Consider the following 23692-nt stretch of genomic DNA (forward strand, 5'->3'; position numbering starts at 1 on the left):
ACAATAGGAGTATAAGTGAATTGGTACACTGTTCAAAGGATGAGAAGCAGCTCCCACAGTGATTTCAGTTCAATTAAGCTGGGTATCGACAATCTGTAGGCTTCCCTTCCTTCCAAGCACCGTGATATAAAAATTGCAGTTTTTTCTGGCTCTGCAAAGAGACAGATATGTGTGCAGAATGAGGTCTTATTAATCAGAGTTATTTCTTGTCTCTCCTTTTTTACTTTCCTTTTGTTTGCTCTTCCTTCTGAGTTGTGATCCCCATGGTAACACATGGAATTGCTTACAGCATCTGTAATTACTAGTATTAATAATAATGATCATCTTAATCAGACCAATCTCATATGATGAGAGAAAAAAATATGAAAGAAAATTAAATTGTGGCTCTGTATGTAAACCGTTTACGGCTTCCAAAATGAGAGCCAGAGGAACCAGGTAGGTCACACAGAGATCCGCTAGTGAAGGCTGCTTGGGAGCGTCTCTGGGGTGATGACCAGGGAAGATGGTACCACACTGATGCAAATACAAAATGTTTCAGAATATTCCACCCTTACTACTCTGCTGGCTCTTTGTACAGCCTGTTTTTCTTTTCTCTTTTTGCTGTTGTTGAGTGTGTGTGTGTGTGTTATGTGTGTGTTTCGAGCTTTTAACTTGAGACTTCTTTTCAATTTGGACCGTTACATAATACAGGCTTAAAAGAGCAGCTTCAGAAATGCTGAAAGTAGGAACCTGACAGTATACAAATGACTGATTAGTTTCTTCACTTGACGAAGCCATCCAGAAGTCCTAACTCGGGTGCTCAGTGCTAGCTTAGGCTCTGGTAGCCTGAGGATGAAAGACCGCTCTTGAGCTTGGAAGTTCTCAAGGAAAAGAGTGCATAGACTTCACTGGGCAGGGCTCTGGAATAACCTCTACCCACCGACTCTGCCCCAGACAGATCTCCAGAAAGCCCCTCTTCCTTTACCTGTAGTCTACAGAGTATTTATAACAGCCTCAGACATTTGTCATTCTTGTGTACACAACTTTCTCCCCAGATCATGGTAGGCTTTTGGAGAAGTTAACATATTTTCCTTCAGTGTATGTACTCTGGTGGATAGAAGAGCACTCACTGGGCACATATTTAAACACAGGAATGAATTATGCATTTCATATCCTAAAAGATCTCATAGCTTTATGAAGAAATGAACTTGAAAGCTCAAAATCGCAGTGCAACTTGGGAAATGCTTTACTGGTTTACATATCAATACACAGGCTGTCTTTGGAAGCCAGGGGGCACAGTATTTGATGGCCCATAACTCATAGTTCCTTTCTACATGAAGAAGGCATGATAGCTGCTCTGAATCTGGATCATGAGATCGTTCACACTCATGCCAACCCACTGTGCTGAATGCAACTTTTAAAAAGCCAATATTTCACATAGATAACTATTACTTTCAGCGAACTAGAATGCTTAGTGAAGTGGCCCTATTTCTGTTCCCAGCTAATGATGAACAGGTTCCTGCCTGTTCAAAAATCTCCAAATGCAGTCGTCTCCTTAGCAAAAGAATTGATCTGTGTTAGTCAATACATGTATGCCTTTGAGCAGTGAAAGAGAAGAGGCTATGTTTCTAATTGTGGGATTGAGTAGTGGTGTGCAGTGGAAGTAATGAAAGAGAAAAATGAACTGGGTAGCAAAAGGTAGTATCAGAGGGCAATATTTTTCCAGGTTTCTGGGTCCATGGGTACTAAAGAACAAATTATCATGAAGGAATTTCAGGAAATGCAAAGGACACAAATAGAGAGATGCATGGGGCTGTCCTATCGTGGAAAAACAACTTAACAAGGTGGTAATAATTTAGTATATATAGGAGCAGCTATATCACAAGAAATCACAGTCCATCACACTTGTTAACCTCATTTGCAGAGTGTGCTCCCCATCCCAGTCCTCTAAGGAATGAAGTCCAAGCCCTCACTCTAATGTTGTAGAAAACTTCTAATGTTTAGAGTCTTCACTCATTTGAGTGCCACACAGTCTATGTGTACCAAATCATTATAATACTTTCATGGATGCAAAGATTGGTGTAAATATGACCATTTTCCAATGAGGAAAGCTCAGAAATGTTACAAAACTTGCCAAAAACTGCTGACATGGAGCAGAACATAGATTCCAATCTAAAAAGGATTGTTGCTAAAGCCAGCCTATTTCATGGTATTGTTGGTGCCATTGCTGCTTTTCAAATATTACCAATGAGAAGCCTGGGCTTTGAAGAAGTAATAATTTCATCAAGGTTGCTCCCACAGTAAGTGTTGTGCTGGCACACAAACCCAGATCTGCTGACTCCAGAGCCCATACTAGGTTCACTAACCTCCACTGTCCAACTAACTTGACCATCTTGAACATTTAGCTTTGTGGGTCCAATTTTCGCTGAAGTCGTGTGTGAGTCCACCTAAAAGTGAATCTCTACCTCCTCACCCATCTAAAGGACTGTCAAAATGAATTTTGCTTGTTCAAAAATCATTCAAAGATGACTTCCACATAAACCTCTCCAGCTCAAACCACCCTTCCCTAGCCTCGAGCAGGCATCAGGAGTATCTGTCACCAAAGCTGACTTTCTTTCAGTGGCATTAACACCTGACCTTTCAATATTTAGTCAGGATGCAGAGCTAAATCTGCACAACCACCAATGCAGCTGAGGAAGAAAAGATAGGAAGCAAGGAAAAATATTATGGCATCTTTATTTTCTTTCTTGCCGAAAACAATATGATATTGGTAAAGTAATTCAATGAGTAAATGAATAAGGAAATCAATCAATGAATGTATGAACAATCAGATGAGCTAATACATGGATATGAAAATCTATGTATACTTAGAAGGAAATATAAATCTATATGAATTAGTAAATGTGGAGACCAATTTTGAAATCAGATTGGATGCGTTGAGACTGGGGATAAGTCTAAGAGATAGATACACAAGACATAGATGGGAAAAGTAATATCTATTTACTTCCATGTTTTAGTCTTTATCCTGCTGTCTCCCAAGAGAACAGTAATCAGAGGACACACGGCAGATTCAAAATAAAAGCCAACTCAGGGGCTGTAGGTTTCAAGCAATCATTTCTCCTGTCCCTCATACAGTGTTGAAGCTAAGGTTTGTGATGTCAGTTATATATATATCTTATGATCACACAAACACACACACACACACACACACACAGTGTGTGGTGGCTTATTGTACTGGAGATAATGTATGTTAAATGTGCTAGTATAAAGCAGTAACACAACATTTACTATGATGGATTAGACAGGGCTTTCCTTGTTTTCTTTGCATAAGGATCATGGACATTTCAAAACTGTCCATCTTTATTTCTCCCTGTACAAAATTTCATTATTGATGGATAAGATTTTTGGTTATTTTATCAGCATTTGTCTATACTGGTATGAATAACATTTTAAAGTTTTGGGTTAATTGTTTTGTAATATTATTATCTTTACCAACATGAATTATGTCTTATTATTGTTTTTAAAGTCAGAGGCAAATAACATCCATTTGTTTAGACTTTATAGAAAATATAATCTTAGGTTGGATGCAGTGGCTCGTGTCTATAATCCCAGCACTTTGGCAGGTTGTTTGAGGCCAGGAGTTCAAGACCAGCCTGGGCAATATAATGAGAGCCCATCTCTAAAAAAAACTTTAAAAAAAAATCTGAGTGTGATAGCACACACCTGTGGTTCTAGCTACTTGGGAGTCTGAGGCAGAAGGATCTCTTGAGCCCGGGGGGCCAAGGTTGCAGTGAGCCACAATCGTGCCACTGTCCTCCAGCCTGGGCAACATAGCAAGCCCCTGTCTCTAAACATTAAAATGTAATTTTGCCTCAGTGAAACACTGGAGACATGTGGGTTATCAGTGGGCTGGTTTTAGGAAATAGTCTTCAGACGAGTTGGATTGTTGGAGCACAGTTTAATTTTATGCTGTGTATTAGGCCATTCTTGCATTGCTAAATGGGAATACCTGAAACTGGGTAATTTAGAAAGAAAAGGGGTTTAATTAATTGGCTCACGGTTTTGCAGGCTGTACAGGAAGCATGGTGACAGCATCTATCATCAGCTTCTGGGGAGGTCTCAGGGAGCTTACAATCATGGTGGAAGGTGAAGTGGGAGCAGGCAGTTCAGATGGCAAGAGCAGGAGCGAGAGAGAGAGTGGATGGAAGGTGGTGCCGTGCACTTTAAACAACCAGATGTCACGAGAACTCACTCACCATCGCAAAGACAGCACCAAGCCATGAGGGATCCGCTCCCATGGCCCAAACACCTCCCTCCAGGTCCCATCTCAACAATGGGGATTACAATTCTACTTGAGATTTGGTCAGGGACAAATATCCAAACCATATCATGCTGCAAGAAGTATTTTCTTTTATAGAATTGGAAAATCCTTTAGAGATAATTAAAATCATACTCTCTTTTTCTCCTGCTTCTAATATATTGAAACTGAGGTTCGAAAAGATGAAACGACATGTCCCAAGTTGTGTACCGAGCTAGAGAGGGAGAAAGGACTAACAAAGGGCACCCAAGTGGCCTCTTCTTTTCTTTTTTCAGCTCAGTCATGCCGACTGCTGTGCTTCTGCTTCGTAGCTGTGCTAATTAATAGTGGTGACTTTCAGTGTACGCGCTCATCGTTACTGTCTCATGGATGTGCCTCGGGTCATTTCTTTACACTCTGGACCTTAGTTTCTCCATTTGTAAGACTAAGAGCATGGGGAGGGAAGAAACCACATGATTTCTATGCTAGGTTCCTTTTCAGCTCTGAGAATCTATGAAGAGTAATGATGTAATTATGCGGGCAAGATTCTCAGATGACAAAAGCTTTTCAAGTCTTCCTATTTCCTCTTTTGCTGTATTTGAGAGGATGTTCAGAATTAAATTGCATGTCCAATTGCAGTAAATGTTTTAGCCTAGGTTATTACTACAGAGTGTCTGATACATCCCAGATAGAGCCTTGCAACTTTGTATTTGTAGGTTGCTTTTCCGTATTACCAGTGCTACCAGGGTATTGCTCTCTTGTTTTTGTTGCAATTGTTGTTGTCTTCTTAACTGAATATAAAACTAAGCTTCAGAAAAGAGAAGGGAGCTGGGCATGTTGGCTCATGCCTGTGGTCCCAGCTACCTGGGAGGCTGAGGTGGGAGAATTACTTGAGCCCAGGAGTTTGAACCTACAATGAGTTATGATCACACTACTGCACTCTAGCCCAGGCAACAGAGAGAGACCCTGTCTCTTTAAAAATATATATATATTTTAATAAAAGGAAGTGATTTATCCAAGCTTGTTGTTGGCAGATACAGACTTCAAATACAGATCTCCCAAGCTCTAATACCCAAATATCTCCCCTCTCTCACTGCCTTAGCCTTCTTTCCCCGATTGGGTAAAATATGTCCTTCCGCCATGATTCAAAGGTCCTTATCTCTGTGTTCTTTTATTGTAAATCTTCCCAAATATTTTTGGCAAAGAGAGGTAATATGGGGAATAAATACTAAACAAAACAAAACCCTACAATTAACATCATTGCATGCAGTGTGGATCACACAATCTCAACCTTGTTCTCTGAGAAAATGGTGATATTTCTCTTGTGAGGAAGTGTGTCAGTAGCTTTGGAGTCAGACATCCTTGGCTCAAGTCCCTGCTTAGTCACTTATTAACTGTGGGATATTGGGTGAACAGCCTAATTCTCATTCACATTTCCCTCATTTTTGGCATAGCAGTATTGCCTCCCCTCCAATTTAGGCATTGTCCATTTTAACTGAGATCATGGGATTAAATGCTTAGTGTAGAGCCTATGGGAAAAGGGCTCCACAAATTGAGCTCTTAAGATTACTGACCCCCTTACTAGCTCTGGTGGAGCTCCACGGGGAACACAATTTCTCTGTCATACTCTCCATACAGTACCAGGGTGTTGATTCACATTGCATGCTGAGTGGCCCATCACACTGCTCACTTGCTCCGTTTTTGACATTCCTTCTAATGTCTCTTGCTTTGTGTTGTGTTGTCTGGGCAGAGGACAAGATCTGGACGTCAGTGCAGCACAACAATACAGAACTGACCCGAGTGCGGGGCGCCAACGCTGAGAAGCCCTATGCCATGGCCTTGGACTACGGGGGCAGCATGGAACAGCTGGAGGCCGTGATCGACGGCTCTGAACACTGTGAGCAGGAGGTGGCCTACCACTGCAGGAGGTCCCGCCTGCTCAACACGCCAGGTAAGGCCTCTGCATGCATGACCACAGTGGGATAGATGGGACCCTAAGACCTGGATTATTAGGCAAAGGAAAATTTGCCAAGAAGGGGGCCATAGTTTCCAGTAGTCACTGTGCACTGGAGAGATACACATCAGGAGGGGTCTGGTTATGTAGTTATCCTGGCTCTGAAATTCAGGATGGAAGCTAGAGTGAGTTCTCTCACCTCTCAAGGTTTTCTCCTCATCATAAAGAAAATGATTCCAACACCCACCCTGCAACAGTTGTGAGAATGAAGAACATCTGAAGAGGAATGGGCCTCAAAGAGGGCATTTGAGCTTGACATAGAAAGTGTGGCCGTGGGAAATGCTAGTGTGGGGAGAGAGAATAGAGCTTGTAAGGCACCAGGATCTCAGCACACCCACCCAATAGGGACAAGTTATGTCTGGGGTGAAGGATGCCTAAGGAGGGCAGCGTTAGGCAGGGAGGCCAGCAAGGCAGGCAGGGCAAGCCTGTGGGTTCATGGCATGAACGGAGCCTGAGAAATGGGGGCTTAAGGGGAAATGGCTCTTTTTATAAGTAAAGTGTGCTTCTAGAAAAAAATTAAACTAACACTGTATATGTATTTATTTATTTACTTTCCTATGGTTATTTTTTACAGTAAATGGATGATTTAGACATTAACATGCTTGGAAAAGGAAAAAAACAAAAAACAACAAAAAACAAGTTCTACAACTGCTTACCAAGACTCTAAAGAGTTTCTGTAAAATGTAAGATAGGGTTCATCAAAATGTACATGTTCCCTGGGAGTCAGTCATTTTTTGTGAATGTCAGTTCATCATTTGTTTTGTGGGAGAAAGGGACAAAAGATCTAAGTATCTAAGAAAGGGTGTTATAATCTCTAGCCTCAAGAAACTTACATTCCAGCACTTAGAAGTTAAGAAGTTTGAAAGGCTGGGGAGAAATGGAGAATAAAATATCAACAAAGGGAAAAATCATAGAAACCTAACTAAATTCAAAAGAATGCCTCCCTGATCTAGGATCTTCAGGGAAGACGTTGTTCTACGTAAGTGAATTTTCCAGATAACTGTCACTTATCCTTTTAAGCACCAAAATCTTTCCAAAGAATTTTAACTATTTGAAATGAAAACCTTTCTCAAATGGATTACACGCTTCCATGCCTTCTTAAACAGAGAATACTGAACATAAAATGTAACCTTCTCTTGATGACTCAGGATCAGCATTGTGAAAATCAATTATTGTACTCTCCTTAGATTCAGCCAGGCTTGCAGGTTTGATTAGATCAGAGGTACCGGTTCGTGTAGCTCTACCCAGTGTCCTCAGAGGGTGCTGCCCTGCCAGAGTCAATGTTTATATTTATGTGTATTTCTCTCTCCATAGCTGTCAAGCCTGCACGTGCTACCTCAGCACTGTTCTCAGGGTGCTTGTCTGCAGAAATGCCCTTCCCTCTTTTCATTGTGTTGTTTCTAGTTTTTGAAGGGTTGGGTTTGGCAGAATTGTAGAACAAATGGGAGGGTATGTCCATTCTGACTATGGGACTTCCTTTAGCATATGCAGTCTGTGATATCAATTTGGTTACACCATTGCTTTTGCAAATGTGTTCTTTTCCTAACTCAGCTGCCTCACAGTCCCTGATCTTATTTGAATGGGAGGGCATAGGTTTGGCAGCAAGTCATGTTGGGACTAAGGGCTTGTTCCTGTCATTTACCAGTTATGTGCCCTTGTGCAAGTTGCTCAATTTCTACAGTTTCCATTTCGCCACCTGAAAAGTTTTCGTGAAAATCCAGTTGATCTGAGGATGGAAGAAAAAATGTAGTCTGAACTCCTTGTGCTATGCCTGGTACATAATAGGTATTCAACAAAAACTGGTGTCCTTATTCATAGCTTCCGTTGCAGCAGGGAACATCTAAAATGTGTTCCATAATGGGAAACAAGCACAAAGGGAAATTTTATTTCTATTTCAACAATGTAAATAGAATAATTGTAATAATTATGTAGTAACAGAATTGATTAGAAAACTCATACACATAGATAATCTCATCCCCTGAAGACGGCTACTTTAACATTCAGATGTGAATCCTTCCAGACATTCTTCCATGTGTATATTCTCAATGGCACAAGGCAGACAGACCATATGTTTGTGCATGAGGGTCTTCATTAATTCTCTTTTCTCCATGTGTTCTGGATCAAAAGGAGGGAGATAAAGGAGGATACTGGGAATGTAAGCTCAGTGTCTACTTTCTTCTGGTGAGCTGGCTTGGAGAATGTAGCATGAACCATTTTGTCCTCTTGGCTCCCACCTCCGGACCAGTCACTGCTTGTGCGGCAACAGAGCCCTCATTTACCCAGACAGTCCCATAAAGGTGTGACCTAGCTTCACACTTTCACTGCCAGGACAGCAGCCCCCTGGTCCCCCATGCATGTGAGCTTACCTTCTGGAAAAGCAGGAATGGGAAAAACAGTAAACATTTGTAGTCCCATGGATTCAACAGCCAGCGCCCAGGGCATCCACCTACAGGAATGTTTTCCTGGTCCTTATTATTACTAAGCCACTCCACTCCCTTCCTAAGGGGAAGAAGCCCAAGGACAGAAGCGGAGGAGGGTAGAGGCCATCTCCTCCTTACCTATCTAAGATTCTGGAAGAATTTTGTGCAAGTTTTTCATTTATCAGATGAATCCTTGGTCTATGCTGGGAAGATTCCCGACCCTGTGATACTCTTTGACAACCTGTATTTGTCACACAGGAAATGTACAAATATCTTTCTGTATCAATAAATACAACTTCGTATCATCATTTCAATTAACTATAGAGTATTTTATTATATGGATGTACTCCAATGAACAAATCTCCTATTTGGACATGTAGATTGTTCCCACTTTTTTTCCGCTATTACACATAATGCTGCATAACAGTTTTGCACTTAGATCTTTGTGAACATAACTGATTATATCCTCAGGACAAATTCCTTGAGGTGTCATTTGCAGGGCAGCGAGTATGCATATATTTAAGACTCTTGCCGCATTGAATTCTGCAATGCATCAAGGTTGTACCAATTTATACTCCCAACAACACTATGAGTCTGAGTGCCTATTTCCCAGCAATAGATACCATTATCTTCCTTCAACTTTGGCAATGTGGTAAGTGCAAAGGTGTGGAGTCAAAGATGATTATAAATAGTTTTGTTGTTAATTTTTAAAAGTGTGCAGCCTGATTTCCATAGCCTATTGGCTGTTGCTAACTAGTAGCCAGGGTGAGTAGACACTATGAAAAATTATAAATTGTGGCTGCAGGTGCATTTAAATCAATAAGAGAATGTGGGGGATGCCTTGTGGCCTTAGATTCTCCTATATACTATGCACAATAGTTAATAAATGGATACAATAAAAGAAGGCAAAATGAAAGAAAATAAAGAAATATTTAAATGGCCAATAATGACTGAGATTTCTTATGTTTGAGGATATGTGTGGGGTGAGCTACTGGAATTATCTCTAACGCAGACAAAAGATCTGCACCGTAAGAGTCATTGTCCCCACCTGATATTTCAGGAAACAGAACCTCAGAGAGAATAAGATGCTTGTTTAATGCCACACAGAGAGGGGCAGATCTAACTCTTGCAACCAACATCCCCTGAAGTCAGAGCAAAAATGCTATTTCTGGTACATCACAAAAGCTGCAAAGAGCCAAGAGTTACAAGGAAATGAAGGAGTCAGAAAAAACATGATTTTGTATAAATTTCCTTATTGTGTAGGAAAATGGAAGGAGAGAGAAGCGCACCCGGCACTGTCTCTGTGAAGGCCACAGAGTTGTCAGGGTTGTCTGAGCTGGGCACATTACTGGGTAGCATCATAGGGTTTGCATCGTCCTGGCCTAGACACAGCAACTTTCATGGCTCACACACCCCTTCACAGGAAGGCCTGTGTATCCCTACACAGCATCCCCAGAGCCTCCTTCTGCCTGCTCTCAGCTCCAGCAAGAGATCTGGTTCCATTCATTTAGCAGCAGCAGAGGGAGAAGTAGGAGACAGGCAGGATAAGGTCATGCATAGGTCACCACTGGGCCTTTTTCATTCAGTTAGTGACTGAACCATGACACTGTCATTTTATGACAGTCTTCTTGGATATATTTTCCTGAGAACTACAGATAAGTGCCCACCAATGGAATGCATCCTCCATCTCTCTAGCTGAAGGTTTATACTAGAAACTCTCTCCAATGTCTCACCAGGACATCCATATCCTAGGGAAAGTGTCTTTGTGATTCTCATGGATCTTTGTCGTTCCCCTCACTCTGCTTGCTGCTTTCTACTCTGATCTTTCTGCAGGGCCAGAGGCCCTGTGCTACAGTGCAGCTTCCAGTACAGAGCCCAAGGTGGGAGAATCACTACAGTCTGCCAGTACTCACAGTACCTTGTCACGGGGAAGGAGGCGGCCACTTATCCCCACAGAAAAAGGCTTCCTTGGTTGAGTCCAGACCTTTTCTCTCTTGTCAGCACTTTCATAGGCATTTTGCCTGAGACTAGAGTCCTGAAGGTGACATGTGGCGAGCACACGAAATGAAACAGGAGGACAGAAAAATAAATATCAAAGCCATAGTCTGGAAGATTCTTTAATCACATGGCCAATTAGCTTGATAACCCATAACTTTCCCCTGGAAGGAGGACAAGATGGAGAGGGGCATAGGCAAGTGACCGCATGGGGAAACTGAGTGCCCAGATCTCTGCTGGGAATGGGCATTGGAAAGCCTGCCTATCCCACAATTCTTTTGCGATAGTCTCTGTGGTGCCGTGAAAGCCCCCCTACTGGATTCAGTCGTTGGGGTGTCAGTATCCAGTGCAGGCATCCTCTTGAACTCACCACTCCATGTAATGCAAGTCTATTTGTGGAAACCCTTTTCAGTAAAGCCATGAGCTCTCACAGGCAGAGGTAAGAAGTCAATATTGAAACACGTGAAAGCACTGGAAATTCAGACTCCATTACTTCAAAATCTAACGGCTGTAGGACAGCCTGGTCTGGAATTTACTTTGGTTTTTCAGAACAGAAAGCATTTGCGGAGCAAATCAGACATGCAAGCAAGATTGCTGTGAGGATTGTGTAAGTTCATCAAGAGCCCTAAGAACCCAGAGCCCTATAGCACCACAGAACCTCTGTTTACCTACCAGTAATGTGCTGTTTAAAAGCCATTCCTATTAATTCATTCATGCAGCTGAGAGTGGTTTCTGCCTGCAGTCAATTGCTTTACCTAGTTATGTTACAGTGGAATTTAAAGGGACAGCATGCTATTTCTTTTAAAGTATTTTAAAATTCTGATTTTTTAAATTTTTCTTTAATTACTGATACTTTAGTGAGCATACAGCTAACTGCCTATATATACCATACATAATAATCTAGACTACATAATATGTACTTTGTATGGATACATATATATAATATATTTGATGTATATACTATATAGTCCATGCTATGTCATGTTTGTCCATAATTGTATATACATTCATCGCATACTCTTTATATGTCCAAACAGCTCTGTAAATGCACTTGTGCACATTAATTCTGTTTATTTGCAACATTCACCTTCCCATGTGCAGAAAATTAATGATTTCGTTTAGAAATCTGAGTAAGGAATTGTGATGTAGAAAAGTCAAATTACAGGTAGAAAAGTCAAATTACAGGTAGAGAAGAAACAGTACATCCAGGTACTCCGGGGTTCACAAAACTAAAAATGCTTTGTTCTCAATACTTGTACCACTCAATATCAGTTAGCAGAACTGACATTTTCTTTCACACACTAGGCATTTTTGAGTATCTGTTTTGTGCCAGGCACTGGGGAGTGAAAATAAAACACTGGAAAAACAGAGTTCTTGCCTGCATACTTGTGGTAGGGAAGACAGAAACTCCCCCCTACAGGCCTCCTGCCCCCCCGCCCACGGAGTCAGTGCATGATGACAGTGACGCTGAAAGGTCCAGAAGAACAAAGGACTAGAGTGTCAGTGGATGTGGGGAGCTGCATTTCACATGAGGTGGTGGGAACGTCCTCCTGGTGTGCAGGAGCTGTCCAGCAGGACCCTGAGTGAAGGGACAGGATGAGGCAGGTGCCTGTTTGGGGCAGAAGATTCCGGGCTGAGGAATAGCCAGAAGGCCAGTGTGGCTAGAGGAGGAGCAAGGGTGGGAGGAAAATGATGGAAAGTGGTATCCAGAGGCCAGATTTTACAAAGCCTGGGACTGTGAATTTTATTCTAAGACTAAAGGGAAATCACTGGAAGATTTTAAGCGGAGGATTCTCTTTCTATTTCAAATCCAAAGGGTAATGTCAGTTCATGTAAGTCAGGCTAAACCAGGTATGAATAATTTCATATGAATAATTTGCTAAGCACATAGACATTTTAGGTCACCCCCTATGGCTGGTGAACTGGAAAAAGCTATGAGCTCCCTGAAGGAAGAAACATGTCTTATATCACTCTGTAACCTCACATTCTAATTCGGGGCTGTGTGTGGAAGGCTCAGCGACCACCTTGGAGCCCCTCTGATTCACGGTGGTGCTTCTGTTCTTTCTCACCCAATTAACTGAGCTGCGATTGCTTTGGCTACTTCACCCACTATGTTCTTGCTGCGGCCCACTTTCATCATGCTCACAAAGCTTGGAGGTCGGTGTCAGAGAACTGCAATCTCGGCACTCGGGGACACCATCTCTGCTCCCATATTTCTTTCCTTTCTTCTTTCCATCTTTCCATCATCTCTTTCTTTGTTCCTTCCTTCTTTCCTAACCACTCCCCTGCCTCCACAGACACATACACAAATATGCCGGTAGAACGGATCCCCAATGTCTACAGTTCTTCCACACCAGAATTGAAACCACAAACTTACATCATGACATCTGGAAGACAGAATATCAGGGTAGTATTTGACTTTTCTTTAAGTTATTTCTTAAATTATACTCCCTATCTTTTTTTAAAATTATTATTATACTTTAAGTTCTGGGATACTTGTGCAGAACGTGTAGGTTTGTTACATAGGCATACGTGTGCCATGGTGTTTTGCTGCACCTATCAACCCGCCATCTAGATTTTAAGTCCAGCATGCATTAGGTATTTGCCCTAATGCTCTCCCTCCCCTTTCCCCTCACCCTCCGACGAGCCCCAGTGTGTGGTTTCCCTCCCTGTGTCCACGTGTTCTCATTGTTCAGTTCCCGCTTGTGAGTGAGAATGTGTGGTGTTTGGTTTTCTGTTCCTGTGTTAGTTTGCTGAGAAGAGTGGTTTCCAGCTTCATCTATGTCCCTGCAAAAGGCATGAACTCATTCTTTTTTTTTTATGGCTGCATAGTATTCCATGGTGTATATATGCCACATTTTCTTTATCCAGTCTATCATTGATGGACATTTGGGTTGGTCCCAAGTCTTTGCTATCGTAAATAGTGCTGCAATGAACATACGTGTGTGTGTGTCTTTATAGTAGAATGATTTATAATCCTTTGGGATATATACCCAGTAATGGGATTTCTGCAACAAATGATTATGTATATATATATATATTTCTTGACAAATATATATATTTACCAAAAAGCTATTTCTACTGTACATACAACAAGAATATAATAAACCCAGGTGGGCTGGGTTCCATGGCTCACACCTTTAATCCAAGAGTATTGAGAGGCCGAGGTGGGAGGATGGCTTGAGACTAGGAGTTGGAAATCAGCTTGGGCAACATAGCAAGACCTTGACCCTAAAAAAAATATTTTAAAATTTATCCAGGTGTGGTGTGGCACACTTGTAGTCCTAGCTACTCAAGAAGCTGAAGTGGGAGGATTGCTTGAGCCCAGGAGTTCTAGGCTGCAGTGAGCTGTAATTGTGCTACTGCACTGCAGCCTTGACAACAGGTGAGAGCTCAGCTGGAAAGGAAAGAAAGAGAGAGAGATAGAGATAGAGAGAGAGAGAGAGAGAGAGAGAGAGAGAGAGAGAGAGAGAGAGAGAGAGAAAAGAAGAGAAGGGAGGGAGGGAAGGAGGAAAGGGGAGGGAGGGGAGGGAGGGAGGGAGGGGAGGGTCCATAATCCGCATGCTTTTTAAGAATGCATACTCTCAGTGGCTACCATGTGGCCTGTTAATGATGCATGGATCTCAGCTACCAGACCACTTTCTTTCCCCCTGTCCAAAACTTTCGAACACATTATTTCATTCAGTCCTCTCAATGGTCTTATGACGTTTTATTATCATTCTTAGTTTTCAATAGAAGGGGAGCTCTGAGAAGTTAAGTGGTTTGTCTAAGTTTTCACAGCTACTAAGCGCTAGAGACTGGTCTCAAATAAATGTCTCTCTGGTTTTAACCTACATCTACATTGCAAAGTGACATGCAGAAAAAGAAGGAAGGCATCGCAGAGGGAATGAAAATAATAAAGGGAGGGTTAAGATCTCCAAAGAAAAGGTGCATTTCCCTTCCTCTTATTAACTGTTATGTAGCAAACTGCCATTAAATTTTGTGGTTTAAAACGATAACATTTATTTTGCTCATGAATTTGCAGTTTGGGCAGGATTTGGCAACTCCTCTGCACATCACCTGGGGCATTCTGAAGGCTGTGACTGGGATCATCTGAGGCAGTGGCTAGTGGCTCGCTGGTGGCTGGGACCTCGGTTGGGCTCGTGGCCTTTCTATGTGGCTGTTTGGCTTTCTCATAGCATGGTGGCTGAGTTTCAGGGACAAATATCTCAAGGGAGTGAGTCAGGTGGACTCTATTGCATTTGGTTACCCAGCTCTGAAAGTCATACGTTACTTCTGCTGCTTTCTAATTATTAGAAGACAGTCACGGAGGCCAGGCACAGTGACTCACACCTATAATCCCAGCACTTTGGGAGGCCAAGGCAGGAGGATCACTTGAGGTCAGGAGTTCGAGACCAGCCTGGCCAACACGGCAAAATCCCATCTCTACAAAAAATGCAAAAGTTAGCCAGGTGTGGTGTCGTATGCCTGTAATCTCAGCTACTTGGGAGGCTCGGGCACAAAAATTGCTTGAACCCAGGAGGTAGAGGTTGCAATGAGCCAAGATAGAGCCCCTGCCCTCCAGCCTGGGTGACAGAGTGAGACTCTCTCTCAAAAGAAAAGTGAGATAGTCACTAAGACTGACCCACATTTCCTCTAGCCTTGGAGACAGAGTGAGACTTTATCGCCAAAAAAAAAAAAAAAGTTACGGCAACGAGCACACATTCCAGGGGAGGGAAATCTGCTTCTATCTTCTAATGGAACTGGAACGGAAGCAGACATGTTTTAAATGACAATGTGATCTTCAAAATTTTACATGAATTGTCAACTAGCCTAAGAAATGCAGTGAATACAGGGCAGAGTGGAGAGTCAAACCTGGGTCTTTCTAACTCAGTCTACGCCCTTAGACTCTGGTGTCTAAGTCAGTTATAATTCCTGTTGGAAATGGCTTTGGCCCTCCATTTTTCCTGGGAGGGACTTTTGTTACCCTTTGAGTGATACAGTTAAAATGTGTTTTTAAGCGTTTTCCACAGTTCTCAAAAAACAAAGAGATCATCACATGAATCAGGCCACTGCAATTTACAGTGCATGAAAGCCAAAGCCACCTTTCCTAATGTCCTAGTAACTTACTCTTGGTGTTTCACTGGGGACAGGAAGTCAAAATGACAAGTGGGTGGGTTTTACCAGTAAGGTGGATACCTTAATCAAGCTAAAGATGTGGGTGTGAAATCTGAGGAAAAATAAAAACTGTCCTATGTAAAGTCAAGAGATGGTATGTCACTGACCACAATTGAATTGCTGTTCACACCATGAATTATTTAAATAATCAAAGTTGATTGCCCAAGAATCAACACTCGGACCCTACATGAAATAAAACATGCATATTTCCCATCACTTTATGAAAGCCCATGTCCACTTCCTTTATCTCAAGGGTAAAAGAATGCACGTATAGGAAGAAGAGTACAATGTTCTAATCTTAAGATATGGTACAGCGGCAGCAGAACGCAAAGAACATGGATTTTGGAATCGTGAAATTGGGTCTTCCATGTTTTCTCTTCCTTTATTAGTTATGAGTCCTTGAGAAAGTTACATGGGCCTTCTGAGCCTCAGTGTTCTTATGTGTGACATTTAATGAGACAGATGCCATGTCTGGCACAGAGTAGGCCATCTGGACACTGCTGTTATTTTAGCCAGTATTTTGTCACATTATCCAGTGGGCAAGAAGAACATTAGCTCCCTTAGGCACTGATAGAGGGTCTCCCAATCTCACGGCATGGCCATTCAAAGAGTTCAGTTGTGGAGCTTGCCTCTTCATAGCTTGTGGGCACAGCTACTTTCTAAATTTTGCTTTACTTATTTGTAACTATGGCATTTACCTACTCCTGGTAGCACTGTTGAGAGTGTAGAGTTAGGTCTACGTTCTCCTCCCCATTTCTGCCAAATACCCAAATCCACTCATCTGCTTATCTTTCTCATTTCAGTAAATACTACCCTCATCTACTGAGTTTTTTTAAGACCAAACCTAGGATTCCTTCCTCCTCACCATCTCCATTCCCCATTCAATATATTCGCCAGTCCCTTCTCTCAACTTCCACGTCTGCCACCTCCATTCACGCTCTCATCATCTCCTCATCATACTAGACAAGCACAGTAGATTCCTGCTATCTGTCTTCCACCATCCCATGCCCCATCTCCCTACAGCGGATATCCCAGCCTACAGCCAGAGTGATAATCTTTTCAGAATTAGATTATATAACCATGGCTCCAAACCTTTCCCTCTGGCCTGGAAGTAAAACCCAGACTCCTAACTGTAGGGTTAGGAGCTCTGCCAGCCACAGGCCCCTGCCAGCCACAGGCCCCTGCCAGCCCCTGTTCTCCCACTAACACAGTGAACTTGGCCCCACTTTGCTTTTCGCTGCTTCTTGCCCAGCTTGCCCCACCTCTCAGCCTGATACACTGACTGTTTTCTCCACCCACAAGCCTTGTTCCTCTCTCCATGCTTAGCTTTCTCCGATTTTACATACAACTGAAGTATTCACTCCATTACTGTTAACTGCTTCATCCTTCTTGAATAGTCTGCATTGAAGTTATTTCTATCGGATACCTTCTTCCTGCTTAGTTGTTCACTATCTGCCTCTGTCAATAGAATGCGAGCTTCTTGTAAGAGGGGCCTTCTTTGTCTCATTCTATATTCCCAAAATACTTAGAATAGTACCTGGCACTGAGGGACAATTGAGTGAATGTTGTTGAATGAAGAAAAGGTCTCTTCTCAGTCGTAAGTGTCACCAGTTGTCATATGATGTCAAAGGACGGATGACGACACACGTGTGCTTGGCCAAGCGTGTCGCACAGACCCTGGTGGGAGGAGAGCAGCTTCACAGAGCGAGGGGCTAGACTTGCAGGGAGCTGGCCTCTGACTCCCAGCTTTGCCATTGATTCTCTGTAACCTTGGGATGTTACTGATGTTTTATGGGCCACAAGTTTCTCCTCTTGAATATTAGAGGCTTATATTTGATGTTCTCCGAGTGTCCTTTCCACTCTGGAAATATAGGCCCTCCATGTCTCTATATTCACCACACAAAGTGAGTTAAAACACATGTCAGAGTTTATTATTTTTTGGTTGCAGTAAGGAATTTGTCAGGGTTGGTAAAACAAACAAACCAAAAAAAAAAAAAAAAAAAAAAGCTTTTGTCAGCCTTTCAAGCCTATGAAATGTGCTAATGTATTTACGTAGTAGGTGATATTTTTTGACACCTTCATACACCTAATCTCCTCAGAACATACTTTCCTTACCTTGTCATAGATTGTACAGAGAAGGTATGAAACTTCCCTAGGGTCATACATAACAAGTCAAGAATAGCAAAAAACCAATTTCTTACTGTTGCCTATGTATGCGTGTATTACCGTAGAATATGTATGCATGTATTTTCTTTATAAACATATTTGGTGGCTTATAGGATAGATGTAGAAATGAAATTATACCAGCTACACAGATGAGGTTAATGGGTCTGTATAGGCATTGTGCTATAGTGGCATTTCTGAGCTTGCTTTTTAGGAGCCATGGCTAGATACTGGATTTCTTTACCCCTGAGTCCTCACTGGAAACTTCCCAAAGAGAAAGCCACAGAGTTCTGGTGATGAGCTCACTTCTATGTTGCATCACTTGCTTTGGTTCAAGCACTTGCTCTACTCCTACCGCCATGTGACCTTAGATTAGATACTCACCATCTCTAAGCCTCAGTTTCCTCATCTCTAAGAATGAAGATGAGAAAAATAACATGAATGATACCCACATCATTGGAAGAATAAAAGTGTTTGAAAATTGCACTCTTTTAACTTTTCAGTTTACCTAAGTTGTTTTGAAATTACAGGGGTGCCTTTCTGAACATAATTTTCATTGTCTTATTATTTGCTGAGAAGAGGGAGTGAGTACATGATGGCATTTTTCTGCGTGTGTGTGTGTTTATATGTGTGTGTCAGATCAGATGAGAAATACCAAGCGTGCTTTCTATATGGTAGCGGTGATTTCACAGAGAAGATATGAAGCTTCCTAAGACTGGCAAATCATAGTCTTGGAATGAGACAGTGGAAATGTTTTAGCCTCTTAACAAAAAAATAAAAAAATAGATACAACAGAATTCCTCCACTCTGCCACTTATTTGTGGAGTGGCCATCATCAGGGAAGGTAATCTGAATCTGCATCTCATTTTCTTCTCTGCAAAATAGCTAACATGTTGACCTAACACTATGCATGCATAGTGTGGGGCTGGACATAGTGGCTATTATTATTTAAGGAGCCTATCCCCCTGCAGGCAGAGCTAGAGACTATATGTACATGTGAGCAAGGTATACAGTGTTCTGAAAAGGAGAAACTACTTCTAGTTAGGTGAACACCTTTCCAGAGGTTTCCTATGGAAAAGCACCTCTTCCTTGTGGACACAACATGGGTAGGAGTCATTCTGAGTTGAGGGAAGTGATGGGGAAAGGCATGAAGGAAAGATTGACCCTCAGAGAATGGGGGAGACATTGTAGAAATAAAACAGTTAAAAGTTCTTGCTGCTTATTTCAGATAAAGAGTCACAGAGGATGGAAAGAAAAAAAGACAGAAAGGAGGAAGGAGGGAAGGAAGGAAGGAAGGAAGGAATGAATATAGGAAGGAAGACGGAGATCTTCCTGTGTTTCAGATACTTCCCAGCATGCTTCTATAGATTAACTCATCTACTTTCACTGAATGAAGACATTTGAACTGGAGAGGGATATAAGAGGAAGGTTAACCATGTGGATGGAGGCAGAGAGAACCCGCTGAGTCTGGAGGAGACTAGGTAGGCCTCTATCTTGGTGGTCTGGGGAAGAGTTAAAAAGCATGGAGGTGATGGGTCATAGGAATAGAAAGATAAATAAAGACACTAACACTTAGATGAAAGCACTGGTACAGCCTGGTGAGTTATTGGTTTCAGTGAACCAAGTAGAGTCTAAAACAGTACTGAACAATGAAAATATAGCACAAGCCGCATGGGCAATTTAAAATTTTCTAATAGCCACACGTTAAATATAAAAAGAAATAGATGAAATTAATTTTAATAATATGTCCTTTTTATGCCAAGAGATCCAAAGTGATATCATTGTAGCATGTAATTAGTCAAAAAAATTAATATACTCTTTTACATTATTTTTTATACCAAATCTTCAAAATTTAGTGCATATTTTGCATTTACAGCACATTTTAATTCACAGCATTTACTGTACTGAATACTATAGGCAACTATAACACAATGGTAAATATTTTTGTGTCTAAACATACCTAAATATGAAAAAAGAATGGTAAAAATACAAGATAAGAGATAAAAAATGAGCTGGGCACGGTGGCTCACACCTGTAATCCCACCACTAGGGAGGCTGAGGCACAAGAATCACTTGAATCTGGGAGGCGGAGGTTGCAGTGAGCGAGATTATGCCACTGCACTACAGTCTGGGCAACAGAGTGAGACTCGGTCTCAAAATATCAATAATAATAATAATAAATTTAAAAAGTACACTGTATAGGGCACTTACCATGAACAGAGTTTTCAGGACTGAGTGTTGCTCTAGGCGAGGTGAAGAGGGAATGGTGTGTGAATGTGAAGGTCTAGGAAATTACAAGATGCCACTGTACACTTTATAAACACTGCACACTTAGGCTCCACTACATTTAGAAACTATTTTTTCTTCAATAACAAATTAACATTCATTTACTATAACTTTTAAACTGTATAAACATTTGCATTTTTTACCTTTTTACTCTTTTATAATAACACATCTGAAAGCACAAACACATTGCACACCTGCACAAAAATATTTTCTCTCTTTTCATTCTGTAAGCTTTTTTCTATTTTTTAATGTTTTAATTTTATTATTGCTTTTAAACTTTTCTTTTGTTAAAAATAAAGACAAATACACATACTAGCCTAGGCCTGCACAGAATCAGGATTATCATCATCACTGTCTTCTATCTCCACATCTCGTCCCACTGGAAGGTCTTCAGAGGCAATAACATGCATGAAACTGTTGTCTCTTAGTGTAACAATGCCTTCTTCTGGAATTCCCCCTGAAGGGCCTGCCTGAGGCTGTTTTAAATTTTTTTTAAATAAGTAGAAACAGTAAACTCTAAAATGCTGATAAAAATTGTATAATAAATGCATACACCAAGAACATAGTCCACTTATTATTATGATAAAGTATTACGTACTGTACATAATTTAAAGTGCCATACTTTCCTAGAACTGGCAATGAAGTAGGTTTGTTTACACCGGTATGTACACATGAGTAATTCATTGCACAATAACTTGAAAAAGACTACTACATCGCTGGGCAATACAAATTTTTCAGCTCCGTTATCATATTTTTAAAATATATATATTATACTTTAAGTTCTGGGATACATGTGCAGAATGTGTATACATAGGTATACACATGCCTTGGTGGCTTGCTGTGCCCATCAATCCGTCATCTGCATTAGGTATTTCTCCTAATGCTATCCCTCCCCTTGTCCCACACCCCCTGACAGGCCTTGGTGTGTGATACTCCCCTCCCTGTGTCCATGGTTCTCACTGTTCAACTCCCGCTTATGAGTGAGAACATGCACTATTTTGCTGAGAATGATGGTTTCCAGTTTCATCTATGTCTCTGCAAAGGACATAAACTCATCCTTTTTTATGGCTGCATAGTATTCTATGGTGTATATGTGCCACATTTTCTTTATCTAGTCTATTATTGATGTTCATTTGGGTTGGTTCCAAGTCTTTGCTATTGTGAACAGTGCTGTGATAAACATGTGTGCATGTGTCTTTATAGTAGAATGATTTATAATCCTTCGGGTATATAGCCAGTAACGGGGTTGTTGGGTCAATTGATATTTCTGGTTCTAGATCCTTGAGGAATCAGCTCCATTATAATCTTATGGGGCCACCCTTGTACATGCGATCTATTGTTGATCAAAATGCCATTCTGCAGCACATGACTGTATACATGTTTTTATATAAATGTGTGTGTATTATAACAGCTGTTAAATATGATCTTGTTAGTCCAGTTATATAAATAAGAAAATGGAGACTTAGAGGTGAAGTAAATTGCCCCAGGTCTTACACAAAGGATGGGATTCTAGGTAGATCTAACCTCAAAGCCCATGCTTCTAAAAGTCACAGACACATGTCAAGAGAGAATGAAGGTAAAGCAGGATTAGGAGACCCTGAGTGCAGATACTTTGGCTCTATGTGATGGTTCTGCCAAATGAGGAGGGAGATGTTTGCCCAAATAGGACATACTATACGTAGTTGATTACAAATGTCATATGTATTCACATGTCAAATAAACTCTTACCTATATATTATTGCATATGATATACATATATGTATGTATATATGCACTTTACATGTTTTTTCTGGTTCCTAAATAATCTTTATATAGGAAACACTTAAAATATGGAAATAGAAAAAGGAAAACTGTTAACATTAGCCCAGCTTTTGAGTCTAACAGCTGCAATGGGCCAGGCTTTGTGGTAAGTATTTTCAGTTCCTAGTACACACAAATTACAAAACCATCTGAGTTAATCCTTAGAATCCCGTGAGGTGTAGGTTATTACCAAGGAACAAACGCAAGTTCAAGAGGTTAAGTAAAGTAAGAACCATGTGACCCTATCTGTATCTGTAGGATTACACTCGAATCTAGTAAAACCTGTTACAGGTAAATCCCACTGCATGGAAAGACAAAAACAATCCTTGCTTAAATCAGCCATGTTGCTAGCTGCCCAGACACCAGTTAGACATTCGCTTGAACTGAGACAAGCCTAGACTGGATTTTACCTAGTAAACCAGTATTATATAGACACCGTCTGAAGCCACTCAAAAGATATCTGGGTAATCATTCCACAAGATGCTCCCCAAAAATAAAAAGCTAAATCTTTCTGTGAATGCATCACTGACAAGGAAAAGGAACCAGATAAGAAGAAAATCAGAAACAAAGTTGTCGACACTGTAACAATTTATCTGTATATTTAGCAGAATTTTTTCATTAGAATTTAGAAAGGATAAAAGGTTAGGATATTGGAGTATTTGCAGAATCCATCTTGGGAGCAGTGAGGTTGCGGCGTAGGGAGAAAGAGAGGGAGGAAAGGAGGGAAAATCCTTTGGGGCATTGCCTCTGGGTTTGAAACCTTTACTCTGCTTCATTTTTTATCTTGAGTAAATGAAGACAGATTCTCAACGTGGAGACATGATCTTAGGCACGTAACACTTGTGATCTTCCCAAGGGCCATACATTATGATGATGAAAACCAAGAGTCCATGATAATGACCCACAGCTATTTGAAATGGCAACATTCCACAATGAATTCCTCCCTTCTTAAAGGAAGACAGGGATATGGTGGCAATGGGAGCTCAGAGTTGGCAATGGGAGCTCAGAGTTGGCGATTTCTTGGCAGCTAAGAAGCTCAGTAGGGATGAACACTTTGGGGCTAAAATTGAAATACAAATTCATCTTTCAAGTGAAACTTTTCTAACTCTGTGAGTTTTCAAAAGCAGTAACTGGGTCATATTTATTTCTGAATACCTCTAGAGCCATTTTAGTGACTGGCACAAAGTAGGTGCCTCTCCCATATTTTCTTGGATATGAAAATCCTGTGAGAATATGATCCAGAAAAGCACTTTGAAGACAGTAATTGGAATTCTTATATGAGACACAAATAGGTGACGGGGCATGGTGGCTCACACATTTAATTCCAGAACTTTGGGAGACTGAGGTGGGAGGATTGCTTGAGCCCAAGTGGTCAAGGCTCCAGTGAGCTATGATTGTGCCACTGCACTCCAGCCTGGGTGACAGAGTGAGGCCCTATCTCCAAAACAAAAAACAAACAAACAAACAAGCAAAAAAAACAAAACAAAACAAGAAACAAAAAAAGGAAAAGGAAAAGCTTAAGTGTGGTGCAATAACAACAAGGTAAAAAGAAACAAAACTCCAAAACAGAACATCCTAGTG

The 23692-nt window shown here is 41.2% G+C and overlaps 1 protein-coding gene across 3 annotated transcripts in view; it reads left to right on the top strand.

Annotated features, from left to right (window-relative positions):
• The window catches only part of LOC108527216 (contactin-associated protein-like 5), a 404395-nt gene that overhangs the window by 224764 nt on the left and 155939 nt on the right, over positions 1–23692 (top strand). For all 3 annotated transcript variants that reach the window (XM_017868363.1, XM_017868364.1, XM_017868365.1), the window contains exon 10: positions 6027–6227. In XM_017868363.1, the coding sequence (XP_017723852.1) occupies positions 6027–6227 (201 nt within the window). The remainder of the gene's footprint in view (positions 1–6026; positions 6228–23692) is intronic.

The sequence above is a fragment of the Rhinopithecus bieti genome, unplaced genomic scaffold (assembly GCF_001698545.2).
Source record: "Rhinopithecus bieti isolate Rb0 unplaced genomic scaffold, ASM169854v2 scaffold_2453, whole genome shotgun sequence".
NCBI lineage: Eukaryota > Metazoa > Chordata > Mammalia > Primates > Cercopithecidae > Rhinopithecus > Rhinopithecus bieti.